General features: G+C 32.2%; 2 protein-coding genes across 2 annotated transcripts in view; both read right to left on the bottom strand.

Annotated features, from left to right (window-relative positions):
- LOC111710015 (uncharacterized) overlaps positions 1 to 5,838 on the bottom strand; it is a 62,267-nt gene extending 56,429 nt beyond the window's left edge. Inside the window, exon 1 of the mRNA XM_023484016.1 lies at positions 5,519 to 5,838. Within this exon, the coding sequence (XP_023339784.1) occupies positions 5,519 to 5,616 (98 nt within the window). The 5' untranslated portion in view covers positions 5,617 to 5,838. The remainder of the gene's footprint in view (positions 1 to 5,518) is intronic.
- LOC111710016 (uncharacterized) lies at positions 5,814 to 18,520 on the bottom strand. Its single transcript, XM_023484017.1, has 7 exons — positions 18,474 to 18,520; positions 16,809 to 16,948; positions 10,453 to 12,457; positions 8,437 to 9,115; positions 7,586 to 7,794; positions 6,058 to 6,790; positions 5,814 to 5,846 (listed from the first exon to the last, which is right to left on the bottom strand). The coding sequence occupies exons 1-7, from the start codon at positions 18,518 to 18,520 to the stop codon at positions 5,814 to 5,816; spliced, it is 3,846 nt and encodes a 1,281-aa protein (XP_023339785.1).
- Positions 18,521 to 26,000: the final 7,480 nt, after the last annotated feature.

Raw genomic sequence — 26,000 nt, forward strand, 5'->3', positions numbered from 1 at the left:
TAGATACGAATGCGCCGAAAAATTATCGATAACTATAGGTTGTAATATCTGAGTGATTTGTTTGGAATTGAATTTATTTTTAACGATCCGAGTCGAATGTTCCAACTATCTGAATTTGTAAAGACTGAATCGGTGTGAGTCGTTTAAATAAATTTCTCCTTAGACGCAACAGATAGAAGAAAGATAAGTAGCAATCACCATCGATCATTTTTCGCCGTAAACCTATACCCCCTTTCATTTTTCGCGAACACTCCCTTTAAACCAACAAGATCAAGGCCATTATAGCAGTGTCGAGAATTTTTTAACACGTTCAAATTAAAAAATGGATTTAAAGTCAGATGCCCCTAAGGGCCCAAAAACTAGACTAATACATTATAATGAGATATCTATAGAATTGAGGTTAGCAGACCCAAACCCGACTTTCTGTGCACCATACAGTGTGCTCCATAATTGATGACACTTTTCTTACATTATTGGGTTCCAACTGAAGAGTGGTATATCTATTGACGCAGTAACAAAAGTCATAATATGTTTGTCATAAATATGTTTTTCATAAATACATTTTTCATAATACGATTTTTATAAACTACGTTTTTCATAAATTACAAAAGTCATAGATAACAAAAGTCATAATTTCCATTTGTCAAAAATACGTTTTTGTTGTATACAAAATCATACATTTGTCATAATTTATCCCATTTTAACATGTTTAAGAGAGAAGAAAAGTTGCAATTTTTTAAAAATCAAATCTGCTTAACTATCTTTTCTCTGAAATTGCATGGAACATGGATCGTCTTATGAGATTTGAGAACACATTAAAAATGTGAAAGCTGTTGATGCTCATCACTATACATGTATTACCTCAACAACAACAACAACAACTGATTTAACAACGTACATGATTTAACTTGGTTTTCACAATTAACTGGTTTGAAACTGGTTTAAAACTGGTTTAAAACTGGTTTAAAACTGTGAATTGTAAAAAAGCTGTAAGAATTCTAACCCACAAAACAAATAAACAAACAAATACAGATACACTCAGACGTGTGTCTAATAAGTTATAAAAACACAAAAAAAGGTTGAGTAAACAGCTTATAGTAACTGTCCACGTAATTTTAAGTAGTCTTTCATTTCAAGAGTTTTATTCAGTATTACAACGGTACCCTATATCCGATTCACAATGGTACCCTATATGCGATTCACAACGGTACCCTTTACCTGATTTACAATGGTACCCTATATCCGATTCATAATACGGTACCCTATATCTGATTCACAACGGTACCCTATATCCGATTTACACAACGGTACCCTATAACCGATTCACACAACGGTACCCTATATCCGATTCACACAACGGTACCCTATATCCGATTTACACAACGGTACCCTATATACGATTCACACAACGGTACCCTAGATCCGATTCACACAACAGTACCCTATGCACGATTCACTCAACGGTACCCTATATCAGATTCACACAACAGTGCCCTATATCCGATTCACAACGGTGCCCTATATCCGATTCACAATGGTACCCTATATCCAATTCACACAATGGTACCCTATATCCGATTCACACAATGGTACCCTATATCCGATTCACACAACGGTACCCTATATACGATTCACACAACGGTACCCTATATCTGATTCACACATTGGTACCCATTATTCGATTCACACAACGGTACCATATATCCGATTAACACATCGTTACCATATATTCGATTCACACATATCCAATTCACACATCGGTACCCAATATCCGATTCACACAACGGTACCTTATATCCGATTAACACAACGGTACCCTATATCCGATTAACACAACGGTACCCTATATCCGATTCACACAACGGTACCCTATATCTGATTCACACAACGGTACCCTATATCCGATTCACACGTCGGTACCCTATATCTGATTCACACATCGGTACCCCATATCCGATTCACACAACGGTACCCTATATTTGATTCACACAACGGTACCCTATATCCGATTCACACAACGGTACCCCATATCCGATTCACACAACGGTACCCTATATCCGATTCACACAACGGTACCCTATATCTGATTCACACAACGGTACCCTATAAACCTGAAATATTCCAACTGTTGCATAAATCTTCAAGTCATTTGAGAGAGAAAGGTATTTATCTCATTCATTTTTGATCAAATGAACACAAATTACCTGTAAAACTATTATTTTGGCCTGACGTGCTATCAAGTTTTTTTACTTAAATCTCAAAGGTTCTCGCTTTGTATATAGAGTATATTTTGTCCCTCACTAATGCTCGGGACAAAATTAAATCTAAAAAGGCGAGAACCTTCTCGATAAAGAGAAAATTTCAGTCCAAAAACTTCATAACACTGCAAACCAAAATAAAAGTGTTATTGTAAAAACTGTCATTTATTTTTGAGTGAGAGCTTACAACCTTTGGATCACTGTGTAAGAGTTATGCCTACAGTCCTTTTAAGATCTTAAGAAATTATGAAAACAACTCAAGAATATTTATTTTTGTATTTTGTGAGCTAAAGTAAACTTTTATAAATTAAGCTTGTTTGTCTGATTGTTTGCATCCAATAAACGTCAAAACGGCTGAAACGAGCGGGCCCAAATTTTGTGTGGGACCTCACAAAATTTTGTTTTAAAATCTGCGAACTTTTTGTTTTGTATTACGATGTACAAAAAGAGAACATGTTCACAACCGTTAATTGCGCCTTTGATATATGATTCTTTATAAGTTTTGTTCTTTGCGTGAAAAACAGCGTGAATTTTATTGGCATTCAGTCCCTGAACCTCAAGATAATTGATTCCGTCCAACCAACGCATTTTTGATGAGTTTTCATCATTTTGCGTAAATTTTTTAATCTGAAGGTTAATGTCAATATCAACAACCTTCTTCCCCCCCCACATAGACTAAAGCATATTTTGGAATTTTAAAGCAAGTGCAGATACTCTACACTGGCATATTGGAAGCCCAAATAAACCCTTTAGACCTTTAACTAGGCTAAACACTTCAGAAAGTTGGATATCGAGATCAATGCTTGATCTCCTCTTTTTCTTAATCTCCGAATTAAATAATGCAAGTTCTCCTCTTTTTATTTATCTTCAGATTAAATAACCGGGATCGGGATTAAGGATATCCCATTTAACCCTATTCCGGCTGGGGATGGAGGGGTCCCATGACGTTTATATTAGTATTTCATAATATTTGTTTTAATTTTTACGATCTGAAAGTTACCTTTGAAAACATTTATTCCTGTTTCGAGGATTTTTGATAATGAAAGCGACATTTTCATTTTTTCGGGAATGTTCGAAATCTAGCGCCGGCAAAATATTATTTTTTAAAAATCAAAAATATCATGAAATATTAACTATATACGAATGTGTCGAAAAATAACCGATGACTATTGGTTGTCATATCTGAATGATTTGTTTGGAATTAAATTGATTATTTTACAATCCGAGTTGAATGTTGCAACTTTCTGAATTTGCATGGACGTTACGTACGTTCTTCAGCATGAGTCGTTTTTAACAAGTTTCTCATTATAGACGCAACAGAGAAGTAATACTAGTAGCGATCAAAAGTGCTTATTTTTCGCCGTAAGCCTACACCCGGCCTCTTTCATTTTCGCGAACACTCAATGATTGATCTTTGATTATCGAGTGTCTAGCATTGAAAAATACAAAACCAAAATTTCCTGAGGGGTATTATAATTATGGGAAAATCGTTAAAAAAATTTAAATAATCAATTGTTAATCTTTTTCTGTGGAGTACTGTTGTATTTTCTGTGGAAAAATGAATGATATACAGTGAAACCCTTAATAACGAATCCATCGAAAGAATTCATCAAATGTCGTATTCTTCACTTTCTGATAATGGACTGTTGCAGATATTTAGTTTTTTAATTAAATGATTATATGGAACTCTTTAAAACTGTTCCCGCATATTCATGGCTATTTATTTATTTTCGCAAATACTGAAATTTACGTATTATAGTATAAAACTCATTGAAAAATTGTCGAGACGACATTTGATAAATTCTTCCGATGTGTTCGTTATTAAGGGTTTCACTGTACCATATTTTTTTTGCGGATTATGAAAGTAGAACCTAAGGGCTTTTCAAAAGTGTATCAAATGTTATAGGTTTGTATCACAATAAGGAAATAGAAGGGGGGTCCCTGCCCTGGGACCCCCCCCCCCTCGACTATTTTGGGTAATCTAGACGTCAGCCTGAATAGGGTTAAAGTTTCCATCTCTGAACTAGAAAGATTTTATCCTTTGTAAAATTAAATTGCAAATTCATGTTGCAGAGAAATAAAAAAAATTTGACAATTCAGCACTTTTAAAGATAGAAATATCTTCACTATTGTTGATCAAGTATAGGTTTTTAGAATACTGTTGTAAATCCAAAAGATGCTACTTTTAAAATAAATAAAATTTTGTCTTCAGTTCCTTCAAGTCAATTTTATTCTTAAAAAAAAGTTTTTTATTGAACTCTCTGAATATCCTATTCTAACATAAATAATCCAGAAAAGGACTTGTGACCATGTTCTGGGCTCAGGGGACCTTTTGACATTCCAGGACAATATCCCCCTACCCCCATGCACCCCCCCCCCTTACTGCATTATCCATTATCCATCCCTATTCCAGCATCCAATCAAAGTTTTAATCTTTCAAATTCCTCTGACCCTAGTTTTTTTACTGGCCACTAAAATATCTAATAGTTGTTCTGTAAGGTTTTAAAGCAAAATTGGGTTTTCTTAATATCAAAAATAAAATGCTAACTGAAGTAATTTTGCTCAATGTACATTATTGAAAATGCAATTATTTTTAATCACATGTCTCTTTTCGAGTCAGTTTTGTTGATTTTGAAACATTTTAACAATTTAAGATACTATCAATCGCCAAGGAAAACGTGTGTTAAACCCCATGGCCGGTGTCACATTTTTTCATTGTTTGTAAAAGTAGGTTTCTAAAATTTTTCTATTTTAATTAATACAAAGAAATGTCTTGCTTTATTATATAGATTTATTTCAAATTTGAATTAATGAAGACCAGTTGTCAAGAAATTCAATATATCTAATTTGAATTCTATTCATCCAACGAACCCTATTTTCTAAAGTAATCGCCAATAAATTAGAACATTAAATAGCTCTTAATAATTATTTTTAGCACTCATTCAATAAAAATAATCTTATCTTTAGAATGAACCATATTTAAACCTTTTATACAATACTTTTATCTTAAAAATAGGACGTTAAAAATAAAAAGTGCAAAGTATTTTAATATGATCGATCTTTTTTTCAGTGAGAAATATTTTTCTTAAAAAGCACAATTTGACACATACTACTTTCTAAAATACGCAACTTCAAGATATTAAACGAATATGTCTCCACTCTCGTTGCTTGCACATATTTTTAAAAACTGTGTCTTGTTCAGAAACAAAGACGATATTTTTAATGGAGAGTTGATCAAATTTTACGTTAAAAAAGAATACCTGGTGCCGAGAAATTTCTGGAATTTGTTGCTGAATCTCTTTGCAGATTCATCGTCTGACGTCTCATCAACTTCTTCAATTTCACTTTCAGATTTCATTTCAAATTCTTCATCAATTTCAGATTTATTTTCAACCTTTTTATTTAAATTATCGAAAATGTCTTCTCCTGATTCATTTTCAAGTTCTTCATCAGAATAATTTTCAAGATCTTCATTAGAATCATTTTCAAGATCTTCATCAGAATCATTTATAAGTTCTTCATCAGAATCATTTTCAAGATCTTCATCAGAATCATTTATAAGTTCTTCATCAGAATCATATTTAAGATCTTCAACAGAATCATTTTTAAATTCTTCATTAGAATCATTTTCAATTTCTTCATTAGAATCGTTTTTAAGCTCTTTACAAGAATATAATTCAAGTTCTTCATAAGTTTCATGTTCAAAAATGTCATCGTCACATTCTTTTTGACTTTCCATTTCTGTTTTACATTCTTTCAAGTCTTTTTCTGATACTTCATCAAGAAATTTTATAATCACTTTATCAAGTTTTATAAAAGTGTCTTCATCAATTTCTGTCTCAGAGCTTTCACACAATTCTTCATTTCCTGTTTGACCTCTAATCACAGCTTGATTAGCTCCAGTTTGACCTCTGATCACAGCTTGATCAGCTCCAGTTTGACCTCTGATCACAGCTTGACCAGCTCCAGTTTGACCTCTAATCACAGCTTGATCAGCTCCAGTTTGATTTCTAATCACAGCTTGACCAGCTCCAGTTCGACTTCGAATCACAGCTTGATCAGCTGCAGTTTGACCTCTAATCAAAGCCTGACCAACTCCAGTTTGACTTCGAATCACAGCTTGATCTGCTCCACTTTGACCTCTAATCACAGCTTGATTAGCTCCAGTTTGACCTTTAATCACAGCTCGATCATCTCCAGTTTGACCTTTAATCACAGCTTGATAAGCTCTAGTCTGACCTCTCATCACAGCTTGATCAGCTCCAGTTTGACCTCTGATTAAAACTTGTTCAGCTCCAGTTTGACCACCTGCACGTTGGTAAAATGTATTTTGATCCATTTCAGCTTGATCAATAGTATTGTGATCAACTCTATTGTGACACACTGCATTCTGATCATCTGTACTGAGATCAACTGCACTTTGATCCACTGTTTTATGATCAATTGAAATTTGATTACATACTGCAGCGTGATCAAGTTCAGCAAGGACTTTATCATCATGAGCAGAGTCTACACCTTCTTTGTCTCTGGAGCTAAAAAATCACTAATAAAAAATTGACGGAAAGTGTACAAAAAAAATACTTTTCATCAGCCCAACATTTTGTTATAAAGTTCAAAACATTTAAAGAAACTGAAAACATGATTTGATGTAACCCTCCATTTATAGTAAGGTATGTTATTGTCTGATTCAGCTCTGCATTTATCTTTAAGTTATTGGCGATATTTCTGTTTAAGAAATATTGAAGGAAATGTTCAGAAACAATCCCTTTTCAAGCTCGACAACATGTGTATATCTTCCAAAGGAACTGAATGTTTGCCACAAACTCAAATTTTCTAATCCCTATATCTTTACAACGTGATAGTGAACATCTTGGATATTTCTAACTTGGATTATATGATTCAACAGAATTGCTAGTTGGAAATATCTAAGGTTTACGACATTGTGTTGCACAGCTAAAGGTATAAGAAAATCAGACTCTGTGGCAAAAACTCAATTCCTTTTTGTAAGAAAAAGGTTTAATGGGTGCGTTGTTAATCGGGCATACCCCTCTTTTATATGGAAGGTCATCCGAAAGGTATAAACTTACATATAAAGTGATAAACAGAAAACTGTAGAATAGGAAGACGACATTAAATCAATACTGAAAAGCTTTTGATGTTGTTATAAAGGAAATATCTTTACCTGTAAGTTATAAAATTAATTAAAAAGTGAAATGGGTCTGTATACACTACACAATTGCTATGCCTCAGGTTAATTGGACTATTTTAATTCATAACTTGAGTATTGATGTCAATTTCGATATTTCCAGATTTTTTTTTACTGTTACTTTATTTTGTTTTCTTTTAGACAAATATTCTTGTTGATGTTTAGTGATTGTTCCCTGAAGAAATAATTTCCGTTTCCCCTGGACATCTTTTCAATATCTGCCAAGGAGTTACCCAGTATACCAAACTCCGCCAAACCACCAATCCTGTACTCCGCCAAATTGTCAAAGCTCCGCCATCGTTGGAAGATATTGTGTTTCCTCTCTCTTTTCTGCAGAAGAGACCAAACCAAATTGATTTACAAATTTGAAAATAAATTTCTATCTTAAGAAAATGCATATTTTGAAAATCCCACCCCCCCAAAAAAAAAATATTGCTAAAGCTCAACACAAAAATCTTAATCAAAACCAATTCAAATATATATCTAAATGAAATAAAACCAAATATATTTCTAAATCAAAATCAATCCAAATATATGTTTCTTAATCAAAACCAATCCGAAAATATATCTAAAACCAAATATGTGTCTAAATCAAAACCAAACCAAATATATTTCTAGATCAAAACCAAACCAAAAATATACCTAAATCAAAACCAAAAAAAATATTTATCTAAATCAAAACCAAACCAAATATATTTCTAAATCAAAACCAAACCAAATGTGTATCTAAATCAAAGCCAAACCAAATATATAAATAATAATAACCATACCAAATTTGTATCTAAATCAAAACCAAACTAAATATGTATCTAAACTCAAAACCAAACCCAATTTGCTCCTAAACCCCCATGATAAAAGTTCTCCTGGGTAAGACATAAACTGAAGGAAATGCAACATGACAATCTAATTGCCCTCGTTATAAACCTTTTTACAACATGGGTTAAGACTTTAACCAAAATAATTTAGTGGTTCCTGAGTTTGGGGCTGAGTAGAAAATGCAACTGTAAATTGTTTTCTTTCTAGGCACTGCGTAGAATTTTTTAACGTGTTTCGTTTACTAAACTCCGTTTCGTTTTTTGTTTGACAAAACTGTTTCTTTTCCTGAAGAATCTGATCTACTTGCTGATTGCACTCTAGAATCTGATGTATTTTCTGATGACACTCTAGAATATGATGTATTTGCTGATTACACTCTAGATTCTGACCTATTTTCTGATTACACTCTAGATTCTGATCTATTTGCTGATTACACTCTAGATTCTGATCTATTTGCTGATTACACTCTAGATTCTGATCTATTTGCTGATTACACTCTAGATTATGATCTATTTGCTGATTACACTCTAGATTCTGATCTATTTGCTGAATACACTCTAGATTCTGATCTCTTTGCTGATTACACTCTAGATTCTGATCTATTTGCTGATTACACTCTAGATTCTGATCTATTTTCTGATTACACTCTAGATTCTGATCTATTTGCTGATAACACTCTAGATTCTGCGTATACTTGTCTGCATTATGAATTACCAGCGTAGAGTTGGTTCCTAAGTATGAAGGGTGGTCTTGAAGAAAAGAATGCCTTGGTAAATCCACTGCAAAGTGTACAGGGTGGAACGGAAAATGTTTATTTTTCTTTACATCTCTACACCTAGGGGTATACAGGGTTACACGAGCACAACTTTTAAATCTCAGTTTAACCTGGAAAAATTGAATTTTCTGACTTTTGTTGAACTTTTGAAATGTAGCCAACTACGTATTTAGTTGTAAATGAAAAAAATCTCCGATAGAATATATAAAGGAACTGTAAGCGTAATTTCAGTGTCCGATATATCATGGTACCCTTGAAAGCGTTGTCTGATCAAATATTAATTATATATCAATGTTTATAGTTTTCAAAACTGATTTTTTTTTCATACGTGGTTTCTTTATTAAAGTGACTTGCGCATTTCTACGACAGGAAAACGTATTTAGGAATGATCAGAATTGAAGACTTTTAACCTACAGGGTGTCCCAAAAAACATGGGAATTCAGTGACGAATTCGATATCGTCTTCATGAATAATTCTTTGATTTAGTATAGTGATACCTACTGAGAAAGCTGTAATCTGTAAGAGTTTCGTCTGCTATGTTTACATTTTGTTTGTTTATGTTTTGACTGCAACCGGTTAAACTTAGTAAAACAAGAAAATTACAGTATACAAACAGAGTAAACTTGTCCATATTCACTGTTCATCTTGCGGAGACAATATAGACACATCTTTTCAGTCTTTTACCCTTTTCATTAAATAAACTCTAGCAGACATAATAATATTATGGCTTTTGAAATTAGGTATTACAATGCTAATTCATAACAAAGACGATATCGAATTCGTCACTGAATTCCCATGTTTTTTGGGACACCCTGTAGTAAAACGACAATATCTTCCACATTGATAAAGGTTTTAAGAGTGCTGTTGTAAATTGGACATTGCCATCTTTGCATGGAGGGTCAAGCTTACAGTCCCTTTAATACAGTGTATATGATTGGGTAATTATCTTACAGTCCCTTTAATACAGTGTATATGATTGGGTAATTATCATTCATGTTACAGAGGGGGTTTCAAATAACTTCATGTTACAGAGGGGGTTTCAAATAACTTCATGTTACAGGGGGGTTTCAAATACGCGGACAAAACTTCAAAAAAGACTGGGAAAAGGGGCAGAAAAGAAAACTTATACAGAGGTAGTTAGAAATAATATAGGATAAGAAATTTAAAAAAATCTACATTTGAAATGTTTCCATAAAATGAATTTTTTCACATTTTTAATGCATTTTGATTCGACGTGATTCCTTTTGATTATGCAACGTTACTTTTTTGGGAAACATGTTAGTCACACAATATTAAGTAAAAACTAAACATGCATATGGGGGGGGGGGGATTGACGTATTATTATGTGAAGTAAATGCAAGCAAAGTCAGTAAGTAAGTAAATGTAACCCTGTATACCTTTGGACTTGTTCTTCGTTTTTAAACTGAGAATACTTGTGGATAGAACCCTGGGATTTAATATTTTTCTTCTGGTTTAAATCTGATAAGTTGACAGAATGCAGTTGATGCATTCTACCCCTGGTGCCATAATCATGTTCATATTCAATCCGTCTAATTTTATTCAGACTTTTTTCATACGTAGCCTTGGTAGTGTAAGGACGGATAAGATCAGTATTGAAAGGATATCTATGAATATCTGGGGTCTCCTGACCCCCCTTATCATCCGAGACCCCCTGAGTCGAACACCTATGTTTCCCATGGTTGGGTTGTATAGGATAATATCTAGTCGGATCTGTATTGAATTGTATACCCGGAGTTAGGTTGGGAGCAGAACTAGATCTACACTCAGAGCAGTAGACAGAATTTTTATTGTCAAGAGGAACTCCTGAACAGAAATCTTCAGAGGATTCAGAATACATTTTAGCATTGCAGTTTGCTTTAGATGTTGTAAGAGTAGTCGGACTTATGCAATCTCCGGGTCGAGGATAAACTAGAGCTTTTAGACACTCCTGGAGTTTAATAAGATCTCTTGGGTTCTCTATGTTTGGACTATCTCTCAATCCAGGGTTCAGAGAGGATTGCGACTCTTTGAGCTTAGAATGTCTCTCAGCACTTGAAAGTTTTCTGAGCTCAGGACGAACTGGCGGATTAAGGATATAACTGTGTTCCGGCCGAAAATTAGCATTTAAGATGTATTCCGAATTAGGATTTATAGGACCACGTTTATGCACTTTCGTATTCCAGTGCAGCGTAGAGTCATGCGTATTATTTACGCACACGAACCCGAGATCATGAGGTTTATGTTGGGCTTTAAATCCTGATAGTCCCGGAGAAATAGTTTTAGGATCCATTAATAAATTTAGATTCTTATGTGCGTCCTTGTTTGGATTCTTATGTGCGTCCTTGTTTGGATTTTTTTGTGCGTCTTTGTAAAGATTTTCCTGTACGTCCTTGTCTATATTCTTATATGCGTCCTTGTATACATTTTTATATGCTTCTTTCTTAAGATTCCCCTGTGCGTCCTCTATTGGAGGTTCAGGAAGAGTGGTTTCATTATCTGTTTCGTCTGGATCCGAATTAACAATATATATACATTGTGCTGAGTATGTTTCAGAAACTTTAAGACTTTCTTGATTTTTAGAAAAGATTTCTTCATCTTCTAATAGTTGAGCTACCTCATTAGTATAGTTGTCTTCTGTATCATCACTGGAACAATCATTGTCTTCTTTTTGGGATTTCATAATCTTACTCCTTATTCTGGTATGCTCTGTATGTTTGGAGGAAGGAAGATAAGATCGGGAGATCTCAGAATCTGCATTCTTTTCTCCGGAACCCTGTCCAGCAAAATACAAACCTAATTCATAGGTGGATGCAAATTCAAATTTCCTAGAACAGTTTTCATCAAGTTTAATATGTTTATCACTTACTTCATCAGAAACTTCAGGATTTTTCAGAGCTTCATCATCAAGATTAACATGTTTATCACTTACTTCATCAGAAACTTCAGGATTTTTCAGAGCTTCATCATCAAGATTAATATGTTTATCACTTACTTCTTCAGCAATTTCAGGATTTTTTAGAGCTTCATCATCAAGTTTAATGTGGTTATCCCTTACTTCTTCAGCAATTTGAGGATTTTTCAGAGCTTCATCATCAAGTTTAATACGCTTATCACCTACTTCTTCATCACTTTCATGATTATTCCATGCAAAATCAGCAAATAGCCTGTTATGTCGTAAATCCATAGCTTTAGATTTCCATGGCAAAGGATAATATGCCAGTTTTAAACGGTTTTCCTTAAAAGGCTTGAACAAGCGAAGGGGTCTGAAACGTTTTTTGTAACGGTCAGACTGTTCATGATACAAATGAAGATTCGAAGAAACAAAATGCAAGTTTGGAACAGATTTGCTGAGCCTACCATGCTGAAAGGAAGTTTCATCCTCTCTAGGCCTCGATTTAATACCTAGAAAAAATAAAATATTTAAAGTGGCTGAAGTCATAATTTTAAATAAAAAATACTTTCATGCATGATTACCAAAGGTACCAGCTTAATCTTAATGTTATCAAAAATGTGTAAAATATAATCGTATATCTAGCTTGAAATGTGTTTACTTAACAGACGATTTCCTCAAGTATATCGTAACTTAAACTTTATTAACGAAGAGTCTTTTGAATTAGAATACGAAATAAGAACCTTTAAATATTTGTTTATTACATAATAATCAGCACTCAGGTTAGTGAGAACGAGAAAATAGTAGGAAATGAAGATGCTATTATAGCGATACTTGTATTTGATCTTGTTACAGAGCAAATAATTTACTACTAACTTATTAAATCACTTATTAAGTTAAATGGGTCTATTCCCAAAGTACAGTTAATGTGGTCTCGTGTTCATTGGACTATTAAGTTATAACTTGAGTGTAAAAGTCGTCTTCCTATTCCAGAGTTTTCTGGTTCTCACTGTATATAGATTATAGATGAATGAGTCATTACATATTGTTGAAATCCTTTATAGGGGCGGGGCTCACCAGTAATCACAAATATGGGGTGTCATCCATTGAGAATACCCAGATATATTTACGTGTAAATTTTGAATAGAAGAAAGGTGTTCCAAAGCGTAAAATGTTTATTGACCCTCAATGTGAATTCAAGTTTAAAACATAAAAAAGATATAAAATTATGAAGTCTAGACTCTCTGGCAACTCTTCAGAAAAAAATGTTTGAACAAACGTCAAAAAATTGAATTTATCTTTATGCGATTTATTTTCGAACCTCTTTTAGTGGATTTGATGAAATTAAAAGCCTAACTGAAAAAATTAGATTGAACCACCGAAAGCAATTCAAAATGAACATAATTTTATTCAAAAAAGTGCAGGGTTACCCATAAAGGATGAGACTGTAAATACGATCTGAATTTTATGTATTATTCTTAGATTTGACAAAGAACGAAATGAGTTGATAGTTGCAGGGATCCATGGTGAATATAAGGAAGCAGACAGTATATATTTATCAAGTCGTCTCTGAATTCTTTTCCATTGAGAGTAACTCTGTATATATCCAGAATGATATTCCCAACATCAAGTTATAAATGCGATATATCGAGCAACATGTTAGGGATGTTAAACACATTGTATTGAAGTTCTGCAACTAGAACAATTAATGACCTTTCATTTATTTTGAGAAAAGTGAAAGAGTTGGCGCGCGTTACGATCTTTATGTTAAACACGATTTAGAGGATTTTAGGACCACCAACGTATTGAAAGTGCAGTAATGCTTAAAAGTAAAATTTGAGTTATCAGATAATACGTTTTAAGATTTTAAGCAATTACAACAAAATTTTAAGGAGAGGTTCAAGGAGGGTTGGGGGGTCAGGGGGCAAGGGGAATTAAAAATAAAACTAGTTATTAAGAAATATTAAAAAAGAAGTTAGAAAATTGTGTGTTGTGATGGTGTGTTTATAATGAAAATATCGTGAGTTTTCTCAGAAGATAAAAATAAATTTTGTCGAATTTCTTTCTTGTCTCTGCTGCATAACCACAAGTCATTGTTATTGTAATTGATTAACTAATTCACTCAGATAGAAAACATTTATACTCCCCAAATTTTTCCCCATAAAAGGGGAAAAGGTATGGTTGTGAATTGGGAACTTAACTCTTTAAATGAAAATGAATATTCGTGAACAGTCTCTTTAATTAACTATAATATACAATGTCTGGATAATATATATATATATATATATATATTTATAAATAGATATATCGGATAGTGGTTCTTTATTCCTGTCATTTTCTAAGATAACCCAGACATTTATAAATTATATTGCGACGTGCCACTTTTGTGTAATAGGTCATGTGTAATAGTTGGGGAGGGTTGCAACACCCGAGCCACAGTTAACTCGATATTAAAACGAGCCACCTCAAAAATTCACTTGACACTGATTTCGTTTAATTTTTTTAATAAAAAGTTTAAAAGTTCTTCAGGGTATTGTAAAGTGCCTCTGAAGAGGTAGAACATTGTTGTTGGGGCTTGCCATCCCTCCCTCGGTATATATAAGAGGAGGGAGACACATCGTTAAAATAAAATAACTGACCCTCTGACAAGGATAGATAGATAGATAGAAAATCCGATATAAAGATAGATAGATGAACAAGAGATAGAAGGATATATATATAGATATATAGAAGGATAGATAGATAGTAGATAGATAGGTAGATAAATAGATAGATAGATGGATAGATAGATAGATAGATAGATAGATAGATAGATAGATATATAGATAGATAGATAGATAGATAGATAGATAGATAGATAGAAAGATAGATAGATAGATAGATAGATATAGATAAATAGATAGATAGAAAGATATATAGATAGATAGATAGATAGATAGATAGATAGATAGATAAATTGATAGATAGATAGATAGAGGAAAATATATATTTTTAATTTATAGAACAATTAAGTTGACAGCAAGTTAATGATGTTGTACCATCACTTTGTCATTAAAAACAACGTTAAAATATCAGATGTACTTTTCATTTCAGTCCGGCGAGTCTTGGAAATCAATTAATCAATTGTAAATGGTTTGATTGACTCCTATGCTTCGCAAGATCAGAAGCTATGTTTTGATGGGAAAATATTTTGGACGTCATTGAGGTTTCATTCTTTGTGGGTTACTCTGTACCGTGTACGTTGTACTTTAGGAGGCTAAGGTCCAAGAAAAGCAAAGACCTTGGCGACATTTTTAAAGTTGGCTACTTCAAAACAGTATTGTGGATCACTTTGGAATGCGGACTAATCCCTAATATAGATATCCATTTGGGACATTCTTAAGCTACCCCTGTAGGGTATATCCACTAAGGCATATTAAAGAGGAATATGGAAGTCAATCCTTTATTTTTTTTTGAGATGGAGATCAATCCCAGATCCCAAGATTCGCAATTCAAAAATTCTGACATCAGAGCTAGGAACTTTTGAATGGTGGATATCGGGATTGAGGCTTGATCGACTCTTTTTCTTAATCTCCAGATTAAATAATGCTTGTTCTTCTCTTGTTATTAATCTCCAGATTAATGGAACGATCAGGATTAAGGATATCCCATTCTAAAGTTTTCAGCTCTGTTCACACAGAAACTGTCAATTAAATAATTCCTGGATTCTCTGATTAAATATCTAAGTCTATTCAAGATATTTAACGATATTTTCAGAACTTTCCAAAATTCAGTTTAGTCCCCTCTCACTGAAAGGCTTCATTTTTTTAAATCAAAAAATAAGATCAAATAATCCAAATTCACAATCATATGTAATAATTTTAACGTAAAAGATTTCTTACTTTTTCACAAACAAATATGACTAACAAGGTACTTTTCAGAAATCCTCATTATCCAAAATTTTTTTTTACAACCTTTTGACTAACATTACCGACCTTTGATTCCCCCAACAGATAAAGTTAAGTTACTTCACGTCCCTTGGGACAGTTATGTAAAATAACCACCTGGTCTGTCTTTGTGTTTAAACAACCCAACGTGTTCCCTTTCAGTTCTGTTAAATATTCAACTGTCTTTGTGTTTAAACAAACCAACGTGTTCCCTTTCAGTTCTGTTAAAATATTCAGCTGTCTTTGTGTTTAAACAACCCAACGTGTTCCCTTTCAGTTCTGTCAACTGTCTTTGTGTTTAAACAAACCAACGTGTTCCCTTTCAGTTCTGTTAAAATATTCAGCTGTCTTTGTGTTTAAACAACCCAACGTGTTCCCTTTCAGTTCTGCTAATATATTCAGCTGTCTTTGTGTTTAAACAAACCCACGTGTTCCCTTTCAGTTCCGTTAAAATATTCAGTTGTCTTTGTGTTTAAACAAACCCACGTGTTCCCTTTCAGTTCTGTTAAAATATTCAGTTGTCTTTGTGTTTAAACAAACCCACGTGTTCCCTTTCAGTTCTGTTAAAATATTCAGCTGTCTTTGTGTTTAAACATACCAACGTGTTCCCTTTCAGTTCTGTTAAAATATTCAACTGTGTTTGTGTTTAAACAAACCAACCTGTTCCCTTTCAGTTCTGCTAAAATACTCAACTGTTTTTGTGTTTAAACAAACCAACGTGTTCCCTTTCAGTTCAGTTAAAATATTCAGCTGTCTTTGTGTTTAAACAAACCAACGTTTCCCTTTCAGTTCTGTTAAAATATTCAACTGTCTTTGTGTTTAAAGAACACTTTTGTGAGTCGTGAAATACTTATGTTTAGACCGCTCATTATTATGGTGACAATCTTTTATCTTAATTCTTTTTAGTTCTTACAAATAAATATTTAATGAAAGTTACCTTTTTGATCTTGAGCGTTTTCATTGTTCTTGAAGTTCTCAGGGTTTTCAACAATATCTTCTTTATCCTCTTCGTTCTCTTCATTCTCTTCATTCTCTTCATTTTCTTCATAATATTTTACATCATTCAAATCATCCGAACTAAAAGTAAAGATTTCTACACAAATTTTTTGGAAGGAACTGATTACTTGCCTTAAACTCAAAATTTCTAATATCTATCTTTGCAACCTGATGGCGTAAAATTTCAAACATTGATGATTTGATTTATCAGAATTCATAGTTTGAAATATCAATGTTCACGACATTTGGTTGCAAAACAAAGGGAATATAAAAGGAAACAGTTATGTTCTTTTTTTTTTTTTTAAAACTATTGAAATGTTTGATGAATTGTTTTAAACTTTAAAAAACATCTAATTGCTGAGAGCAAGTTATTTTTCAATGTTTGTCACATAAAACAATTTGTATACACAATATGAACTTACAAAATATTAATATACCCCCAAAGTTGTAATACTTGTATACAATATACATAGTGTTACACCATATGGGTATAGAATAAATGATGCTTTCAGGGTGTATGTACAAAATATATGATCTTACACCCTGTCACATAGATTCAGCCTGCCTATAAACAGTTATCATAGATTTTAGGACAGGGTCGACTTTGAAGTGTCGCAACGCCTTGGGCTTAGATTTTAAATCTCTAACTCACTAATGTTTTTTTCTGTAACCCTTTACATGTATTTAACACTATAAAGCACTTGTTGTAAGCTTTGGTTTTAAAGTGTAATATGATTTGTACACCCTGTAGATACAAAATATATGATTTTTACACCATGTAGGTACAAAATATATGATTTTTTACACCCTGAATGTACAAAATATATGATTTTTACACCCTGTAGGTACAAAATTTATGATTTGTACACCCAGTAGGTACAAAATATATGATTTTCACACCCTGAACGTATAAAATATATGATTTTTACACTCTGTATGTGCAAAATATATGATTTTTACACCCTGAATGTACAAAATATATGATTTTTACACCCTGTAGGTACAAAAGACTGCACACTGCAAGCTAATGCAAGTTTGTTGATGTATGGTTTACGAACAATAAAAAGAAGTAAAGATGGCAGTTAAATCTACTTGTGGTTTAGGTTCAGGATCTTACAACCTTTTCTAGGCAGATACATACATATACACATGTAGCATCCTTTAAAAATTTGAAATTTACAACTTCATAACTTTTGGCTGGAATGGCCCTTAGCCGCATCAAGGGGGGAAGGGATACACATACTATTCACAATGTTACCCTTCCAATCTTTGACTCATTAAAGTGAAATTTTAGTGATTTTCCGCAGAAACGCTTGTAATTGTTTTTAACTTTGTATGCAAGCTGTTTTGCATGAAAAAATACTAATATATTTTTTCCAGCATTTACTGAACATCAAATATTCCGTTTCCGAGAATTCTTTAGTTCCGAAAATATATTAATTAATTGCATTGAGTTTGTGATGGCCACCAGGATTATACACTCCAGTTACCTGAATTTTTAAGTGAGATAAACAAGGATTTATCCGTCATTGCTGATCAGGCAAAGGTTTAAAGGGTACCGATTTAAAATTAGGTCGAGAGTTCCTTTAATTTCACTTAAACTTACCTTAGCATTGAACGAAGAAATGTTTGTTTTTCTTTTTTCAGAGACATTTTTCTGAGATATTTTTCAGAGACATTTTTCAGAGAAATTTTTCAGAGACATTTTTCAGAGTCATTTTTCTGAGATATTTTTCTTAGATTTTTCTTGAGGTCCCTAGGTATCAGGTCGTAACGGTAACACATTTTTTCATGTTACTTAGCTGAAATAAATAACACATTTCTTTCTTGTCTTTATTTAGAATTTTTTAATCATGTCATTAGGGATGGGCAGTTTTTAATATTTGAAAAACGATCGTTTCGTTTCCTTAAGGATGAAACCAATCTGAAAACGAAACGGTTGTTTTGAGGGATTAAACTAAGTTATGATAGTTTTTAAGAAGAAAAAACGAAACGATCTTTTCAAAATGGAAAAAAGATTCATAAACCTTAATTGCTTTTAACGATAAAATTTGATTAAATAAAATTTAAACAAAAACGATCGTTTTGTCCTTTCGTTTTTCTTTTTCAAAAGTTCAAAACTAACACTTCGTTAAATTTAACAATTCGTTTTTTTCTAAAAACGAACGTTAGTAAGTTTTGAAAAATCCAAAACGCTTTTCGAAAACGATGAACATCCCTACATGTCAAATGACTATGTAAAATAGATAATATTTGTACGTTATCTGGCTTGTAGTGTTTTATATTGAACAATAAGTTTTCTTTTTTTGCAACATAAAGGTCTTTTTCAAAACGCACTTTTTTACGGTTGAAAATAAAAGCTAGATGTGCATTTTACTGCATATGCTGTATTGTAGGTTAAAGGCGGAGTTAAGCTTAAATTTACGTTATAGTTTAAATAGATTCATGTGACGTTGCATTCTTTCAGTGGAATCGTGCATATATATATATATATAGGTTGATCTTGTTCTTTTTATTTAATGCTGCAAGATGAAACGTTCACAATTGTTTCATTAAAGCTCAAAAACGCCAAAGCAAGAAAATGAATGGGGCTGCAGAAAAGTGATTTCAAGTGACCACCTAATGAAAGCATTGCAGTACCATTACCCCTTAATTATGTGTACAAAGAAATGTGAATTACTAACAGTGTAAAAATACTTAATTTTGAACAAAAGTTGGATGGATATCTCGTGTATTCCTTGGTCAAATAAAGGTTAAAAGGATATGATGTTTAGTCGTACTTGAACTTACTCAGTCCCGTTAATGAGACATTTTTTACCATGACCAATTGTAAATTGCTCAAAACGTGACGTAAAGGCAAGAATTTACGAGATACAGATTAGAGAGGGTGTGAAATAATCTGCATTATTTGCTTTTTATGCTCGCTAAAAGTTCTAAATTCAAATTAAAAAAGAGTATTTAAAACCTCTTTAAAACCTTGCAGTTGAACGGTAGAATGCAGAAAGAGTGTAGAGTAAAAAAATGTCTTTATTTTATGAGGTATTCTTGATTTTAGCAGGGGCTGTATGAATAGGAATAGGTTTGGGACCATGGTTAAGATAAGGATTGTTTTTTTGTTATCTTTATACACCCTCTACCCACCGACTGTATCGGGTTCCATCTAATTTATGAGTGGGTCAAAATTTAGGAGACAATTGTGTACTTTGACTTTTTCGTGCATTTCTCTGTACAGCCATTTACATATGTTTTATTCTATTATTTTTTTGTTAAAAAAATTGTCCCTGAAAGAGACTGACCACGGGAACAAACTATAACAGAAGAACAATAAATTTAAAATTGTCCTTACATTTTTTTAAAAACTGTTTTAAGCATTTTTTTATATCAAACTACAAAATAATCTCAACATTTTCGATTTTTTTTTCAAAATTATGTTGGGAATGAGAAAAATTGTGAGATATTCCAATATAGATTTATAATTTTAAACAAAATACTTGACTTTTAGAGAATATTTTAACATTTACTTAAAAAAATATTTTAACATTGACTTATAGAGAATATTTCAACACTGACTTACAGAGAATATTTCAACATTGTCTTACAGAGAATATTTCAACATTGACTTATAGAGAATATTTCAACATTGACTTATAGAGAATATTTCAAAATTGCAAAATAAAAAAAGAATAAAAAACCTTTTCCACAAAAAACCGGGTTTGTCGTCTTTTGATTCTAAATGATTCTGGGCAGCCCTGTAGAGCTGTAGATGTTGCTAAGTAAATGTTTTGTAATATTGTAAGCTGAGGTCTGTAATATATACTATTATACTCAACTTGCATGTTGAAAATTCTGACGTAAACAACTCTATTCCCACAGATTTTACAGATAGTACTAGAGAGGTAGAATCTGACGTAAACAACTCTATTCCCAAGATTTTACAGATAGTACTAGAGAGGTAGAATCTGACGTAAACAACTCTATTCCCACAGATTTTACAGATAGTACTAGAGAGGTAGAATCTGACGTAAACAACTCTAATCCCACAGATTTTACAGATAGTACTAGAGAGGTAGAATCTGACGTAAACAACTCTATTCCCACAGAATTTACAGATAGTACTTGAGAGGTAGAATCTGACGTAAACAACTTTATTCCCACAGATTTTACAGATAGTACTAGAGAGGTAGAATCTGACGTAAACAACTCTATTCCCACAGATTTTACAGATAGTACTAGAGAGGTAGAATCTGACGTAAACAACTCTATTCCCACAGATTTTACAGATAGTACTAGAGAGGTAGAATCTGTCTAAAACAACTCAATTTCCACAAATTTTATTGATTCTAGAGAGACATATATAGAGTTGTTGAAATTAACCTCTCAGCGATCAAAACATAATTGTGGAAGAGTTTATTTATATCAAAATATCTGATAATTCTTCATCACATAGATCTAAACAACTATGCAAAATTGCATCAAGTTCCGAGACTTGGTTAACTTTAAATCGTCGCAGCGCCTTGGCCCAAGCAAGTTGCAAGACTTATGCGAACCCAGGTAAAATTGGAAGCAATAAATTAAAATATCAAACATTTGCTGATTTAAATCAACATCTATTACTCTTGTACTATCTGTGTGATCTGTGCCTGTTTCCAACATTATTCAAAATTAGCGCTGTTTAACAAAAGTCAAACTAAGAACAATAATTTATTCTGTCTTTTTTTCGGTAGAAGAGTTATTTTAGAATACATTACCCCAAATTGGTTTTTATCTGTATCCTTATACACCATTTTTTTCATATCATTGTGCACATAATATTTTCGTCTAAAGGTAATGAATTAAATACAAAGTCTATTTGGACTTTAAAAAATACAAAGTTATCGCTTTAAAATGATTGAATTTTCTAATGAAACAAAGTGAGACCCATAAAATTGTGGAAAAGAAAGACGACTTAAGTAATCATTTGTAATGGTTCAATAATTGCGCAATGAATATTGAAAAACAAAGAATTCAGAGGTTTTTAAAGAAATCTATATTAAACCCATTTGCATTATCTTTTGCTATTTAACATGCTTTCATCACTTACCACCCTTTTTCCATTTTCCTCCATTAACCACCCTTTTATTCATTCTTTTACCATTTTCTTCCATTTACCACCCTTTTATTCATTCTTTTACCATTTACCCCAATTTAAACATTCTTGTCCCTTTAATAACCAATTTTTACCGTTAACCCTCTTTTACATTCTTAGATTCTTTTTCAAACCCACTTTTTCTCCCTCCCCTTCCCCTCCCCTCCCCTCCCCTCCCCCACACCTATTGAATTAAACTGATCTGATTCCTTTGAATTCCTGACACCGATCAATGATAAAATATGTAGAAAAGGACAATTCAACTTCTTGTTCGACAACTTCAGATAAAAAGGAACAGTATCAAAGTACATCGACAAACAGACATTCAGATCTCAACCTCATTCATTCATTCATTCATTCTACCTTTCATCCTCATACATCCTTTCATTCATCCTTCCTTATTTATCAGTCAATTCATTTATATTCATTCTCTCTTTTATTTTCATCCTCTAACTTATCCTTTACCATAATATTTTTATCCTTTCTTACCATAATATTTTTATCCTTTCTTACTATCTTACTATAATATTTTTATCCTTTCTTACTATAATATTTTTAACCTTTCTTACTATAATATTTTTAACCTTTCTTGCCATAATATTTTTATCCTTTCTTACTATCTTACTATAAAATATCTTTATTCTTTCTTACCATAATATTTTTATCCTTTCTTACCATAATATTTTCATCCTTTCTTACCAAAATATCTTTATTCTTTCTTACTATAATATTTTCATCCTTTCTTACCATAATATCTTTATCCTTCCTTACTATAATATTTTTATCCTTTCTTACTAAAATATTTTTAACCTTTCTTACCATAATATTTTTATCCTTTCTTACTATCTTACTATAATATTTTTATCCTTTCTTACTATAATATTTTTAACCTTTCTTACTATAATATTTTTAACCTTTCTTGCCATAATATTTTTATCCTTTCTTACTATCTTACTATAATATTTTTATCCTTTCTTACCATAATATTTTTATCCTTTCTTACCATAATATTTTTATTCTTTCTTACCATAATATCTTTATCCTTTCTTACTATAATATTTTTATCCTTTCTTACTATAATATTTTTATCCTTTCTTACCATAATATTTTTATCCTTTCTTACTATAATATTTTTATCCTTTCTTACTATAATATTTTTATCCTTTCTTACCATAATATTTTTATCCTTTCTTACTATAATATCTTTATCCTTTCTTACTATAATATTTTTATCCTTTCTTACTATAATATTTTTAACCTTTCTTACTATCTTACTATAATATTTTTATCCTTTCTTACTATAATATTTTTAACCTTTTTTACCATAATATTTTTATCCTTTCTTACTATATTACTAAAATATTTTTATCCTTTCTTACTATCTTACCATAATATTTTTATCCTTATTTACCATAATATTTTTATCCTTTCTTACCATAATATTTTTATCCTTTCTTAATTTTTTTATCTGTCGCAAAGGGACTTACTTAATTTAACTTATTAGAAATGAAAGTTAACCTTATGAAAAGGATTTAAGTCGGTGTCACAAACTCTGATTTTCTAGTCCCTTTGCAACCTAATGGTGTAAACCTTTAATATTTTAGACTTATATAATTTGATCTAACAGTTGAACAAAAGGAAAACATTATTTTGACAAATTACTTAAAGGACATTAAGTGACCTCGTAGATCATCTAGTTTTCAATAATTTTTTCTGGCGACATATTTAAAATCAAAATTTGTTTCTTTTTTAAAAGCTTTTTTTAAAAAAAGAAGTTATGATTAAAAACATTTAATATTTCAATCTAACGTGACTCATTAAACACACCCAGATCTACCTCTATGAAATATTAGTTAAAAAAACAAACCTTTGCAGGATAAAGAAAAAAAGAAAAATATTAATGTGGCGTGCAATCAAAACAAATTTACTAAATGAACACAAAAAGCTGATGTGGGTTTAAATATTAGAAATAATATAACAATTTTAAAATAAAATGAAAAGAAAAATAAGATGATTGCAGGATGAGCAGGCACTGTCTGCCTACACACTTGTATAGATGGGCTTTGTTCAAGGAATCTTAATAATGGGATTGTTCAAGGGTTCGTCATAAAGGGATTGTTCAAGGGTTTTTCATAAAGGTATTGTTCAAGGGTTCTTCATAAAGGGATTGTTCAAGGGTTCTTCATAAAGGGATTGTTCAAGGGTTCTTCATAAAGGGATTGTTCAAGGGTTCTTCATAAAGGGATTGTTCAAGGGTTCTTTATAATGGGATTGTTCAAGGGTTCTTCATAAAGGGATTGTTCAAGGGTTCTTAAAACCTTTTTTCCAATAACAAATATGAAAGCAAACTAATAGAATCATACAAAGCCTTTTAATTAAAAAAGCTAAAAGTTTTTTAACGGAAAGTATAAAAACGAAGCCCACCTTTACTCAGACTGCTCTCGTCCTACTTAATATGAAAATTATAGCCTACGAATTAAAGCCAGATGCATTGAGAAGGGGGGGGGGCTATAACCCGTTAGGTGGGGGATTTAACCGGTTTAGGGGGAGGGGGGATTTCCCCCCATATTTTTTCCTGTCACCTATTAATTTTGATCTGGTCGAAGATATAAGCCTACTCACTACCAAAACCAATTTCAAGGAACGCAAAAAATTCGCAGAGTATATAATTGCAAATATTCGCAGAGTATATAATTGCAAATAAACTTTCTGTGGCTTGACCGGAGTGTACAGAAAGGGGAGGGAGATTACAAGTCTATAGAATGTATAATCAGTGAGCCTTTCTTTTCGAACCCATTTTTATCGATGAAATGTAGACTTTTATTATTCTTGGTTTACGGTTTTCAGGTAGGAATACAGTAAATTTTATATTGTTTTTGATAAATGCTAAGATGTGAGATATGCGTTTATTTGCATTTTTCTAGGGCTATTTAAAATTTCAAGGTGAAAGTCAGGGGGGGGGGCAGGGATTAGGGTTCAATGACCGAAAATAACTTGACATGATTAGCTCTATTTAGCTTGGCGTAAGTGAGGTTGGTTTGAGTGGCATGCGTAATGCGTACGATGCATACTTTCAGGACAGAACAAGGCATTAAATGAATTAAAATAAGCGTAACATTTATCGTTGAATGAATATTTTTGTAATTAATGCTTGAAAGTATAAAAACATAGCTTTAAGCTTAATTTAAGAAGACTTTTACATATTGTATTATTCCAAGAATTGAATGCCTGTAATAAATGTAATAAGAAACTACATAGATCCTCTGATATTGGGGGGACTAAGGGGTAGTGCAAATTCTTTTTAAACCTATCCCATTGGTAATTTTTCTCTAATAAAGATGTGTGGGTGTTTCCCTCCCCTCTATGATTTTGCCATGAGAGTTGATATAGGGGAGTGTGATTCATGTCCCTAGTCCATACTTTAAAAAAAAGTTAGATCTGTATCTTTAAATATCTAAAAAGTAAGTCGGGAAAATATTTAGGAATAAATATTTTTACTTTTGACAAATATTAACATGTGCAGACACCTGTTGTTACACCATTTTTCAAGTGCTGTTCAAATATATAAACTAGCCCTTTAGCAGCTTCATCAATAAAAAAGTTATTAACCATTTCCGTTTTTTGAAACCCCCCCCCCATCGTGATAGGGTAAACAATTGTTAATTTTGTAACAAGGTTAAGTTCAAAACAGGGTATGCCCAGTAAAGATAGAGGAGCTGTAATAAATACAGAGGCCCATAGTAAATCTAGATAAATTATAACAGCGCATAACTTGTGATTACGCTGTTAAAACCTAACTTTAATCTAACATCTAGAAATATACTCAGTTGATATAGAGACTCCGCTTTGATTACTGAGAGAGAGTACTCAAGTCCTTGTTCTAAAGAAAGGAGTTGAAGAACGTGCCCATTGGTTTGGCATTGATAGTTACAAGCTGGTGTCCTTGTTGACATCGACAGCTGTTGAGATTGTGTCCAGGTTTAGATATTGATAGCTAAGTGAAACATG

The sequence above is a fragment of the Eurytemora carolleeae genome, unplaced genomic scaffold (genome assembly GCF_000591075.1).
Source record: "Eurytemora carolleeae unplaced genomic scaffold, Eaff_2.0 scaffold1022, whole genome shotgun sequence".
Classification (NCBI taxonomy): Eukaryota; Metazoa; Arthropoda; class Copepoda; order Calanoida; family Temoridae; genus Eurytemora; species Eurytemora carolleeae.

What these genes read in the sequence shown, in the direction of transcription:
- LOC111710016 (XM_023484017.1), bottom strand. Translation starts at nt 18,520, where the DNA reads ATGTCTCTGAAAAAAGAAAAACAAACATTTCTTCGTTCAATGCTAAG. An exon ending in AACGAAGAACAAGTCCAAAG is followed by an intron (nt 9,116 to 10,452) that starts GTATACAGGGTT and finishes GTATACCCCTAG; the next exon opens with GTGTAGAGATGTAAAGAAAA. An exon ending in CTTTTATAAAACTTGATAAA is followed by an intron (nt 5,847 to 6,057) that starts GTGATTATAAAA and finishes ATTCTGTTGAAG; the next exon opens with ATCTTAAATATGATTCTGAT.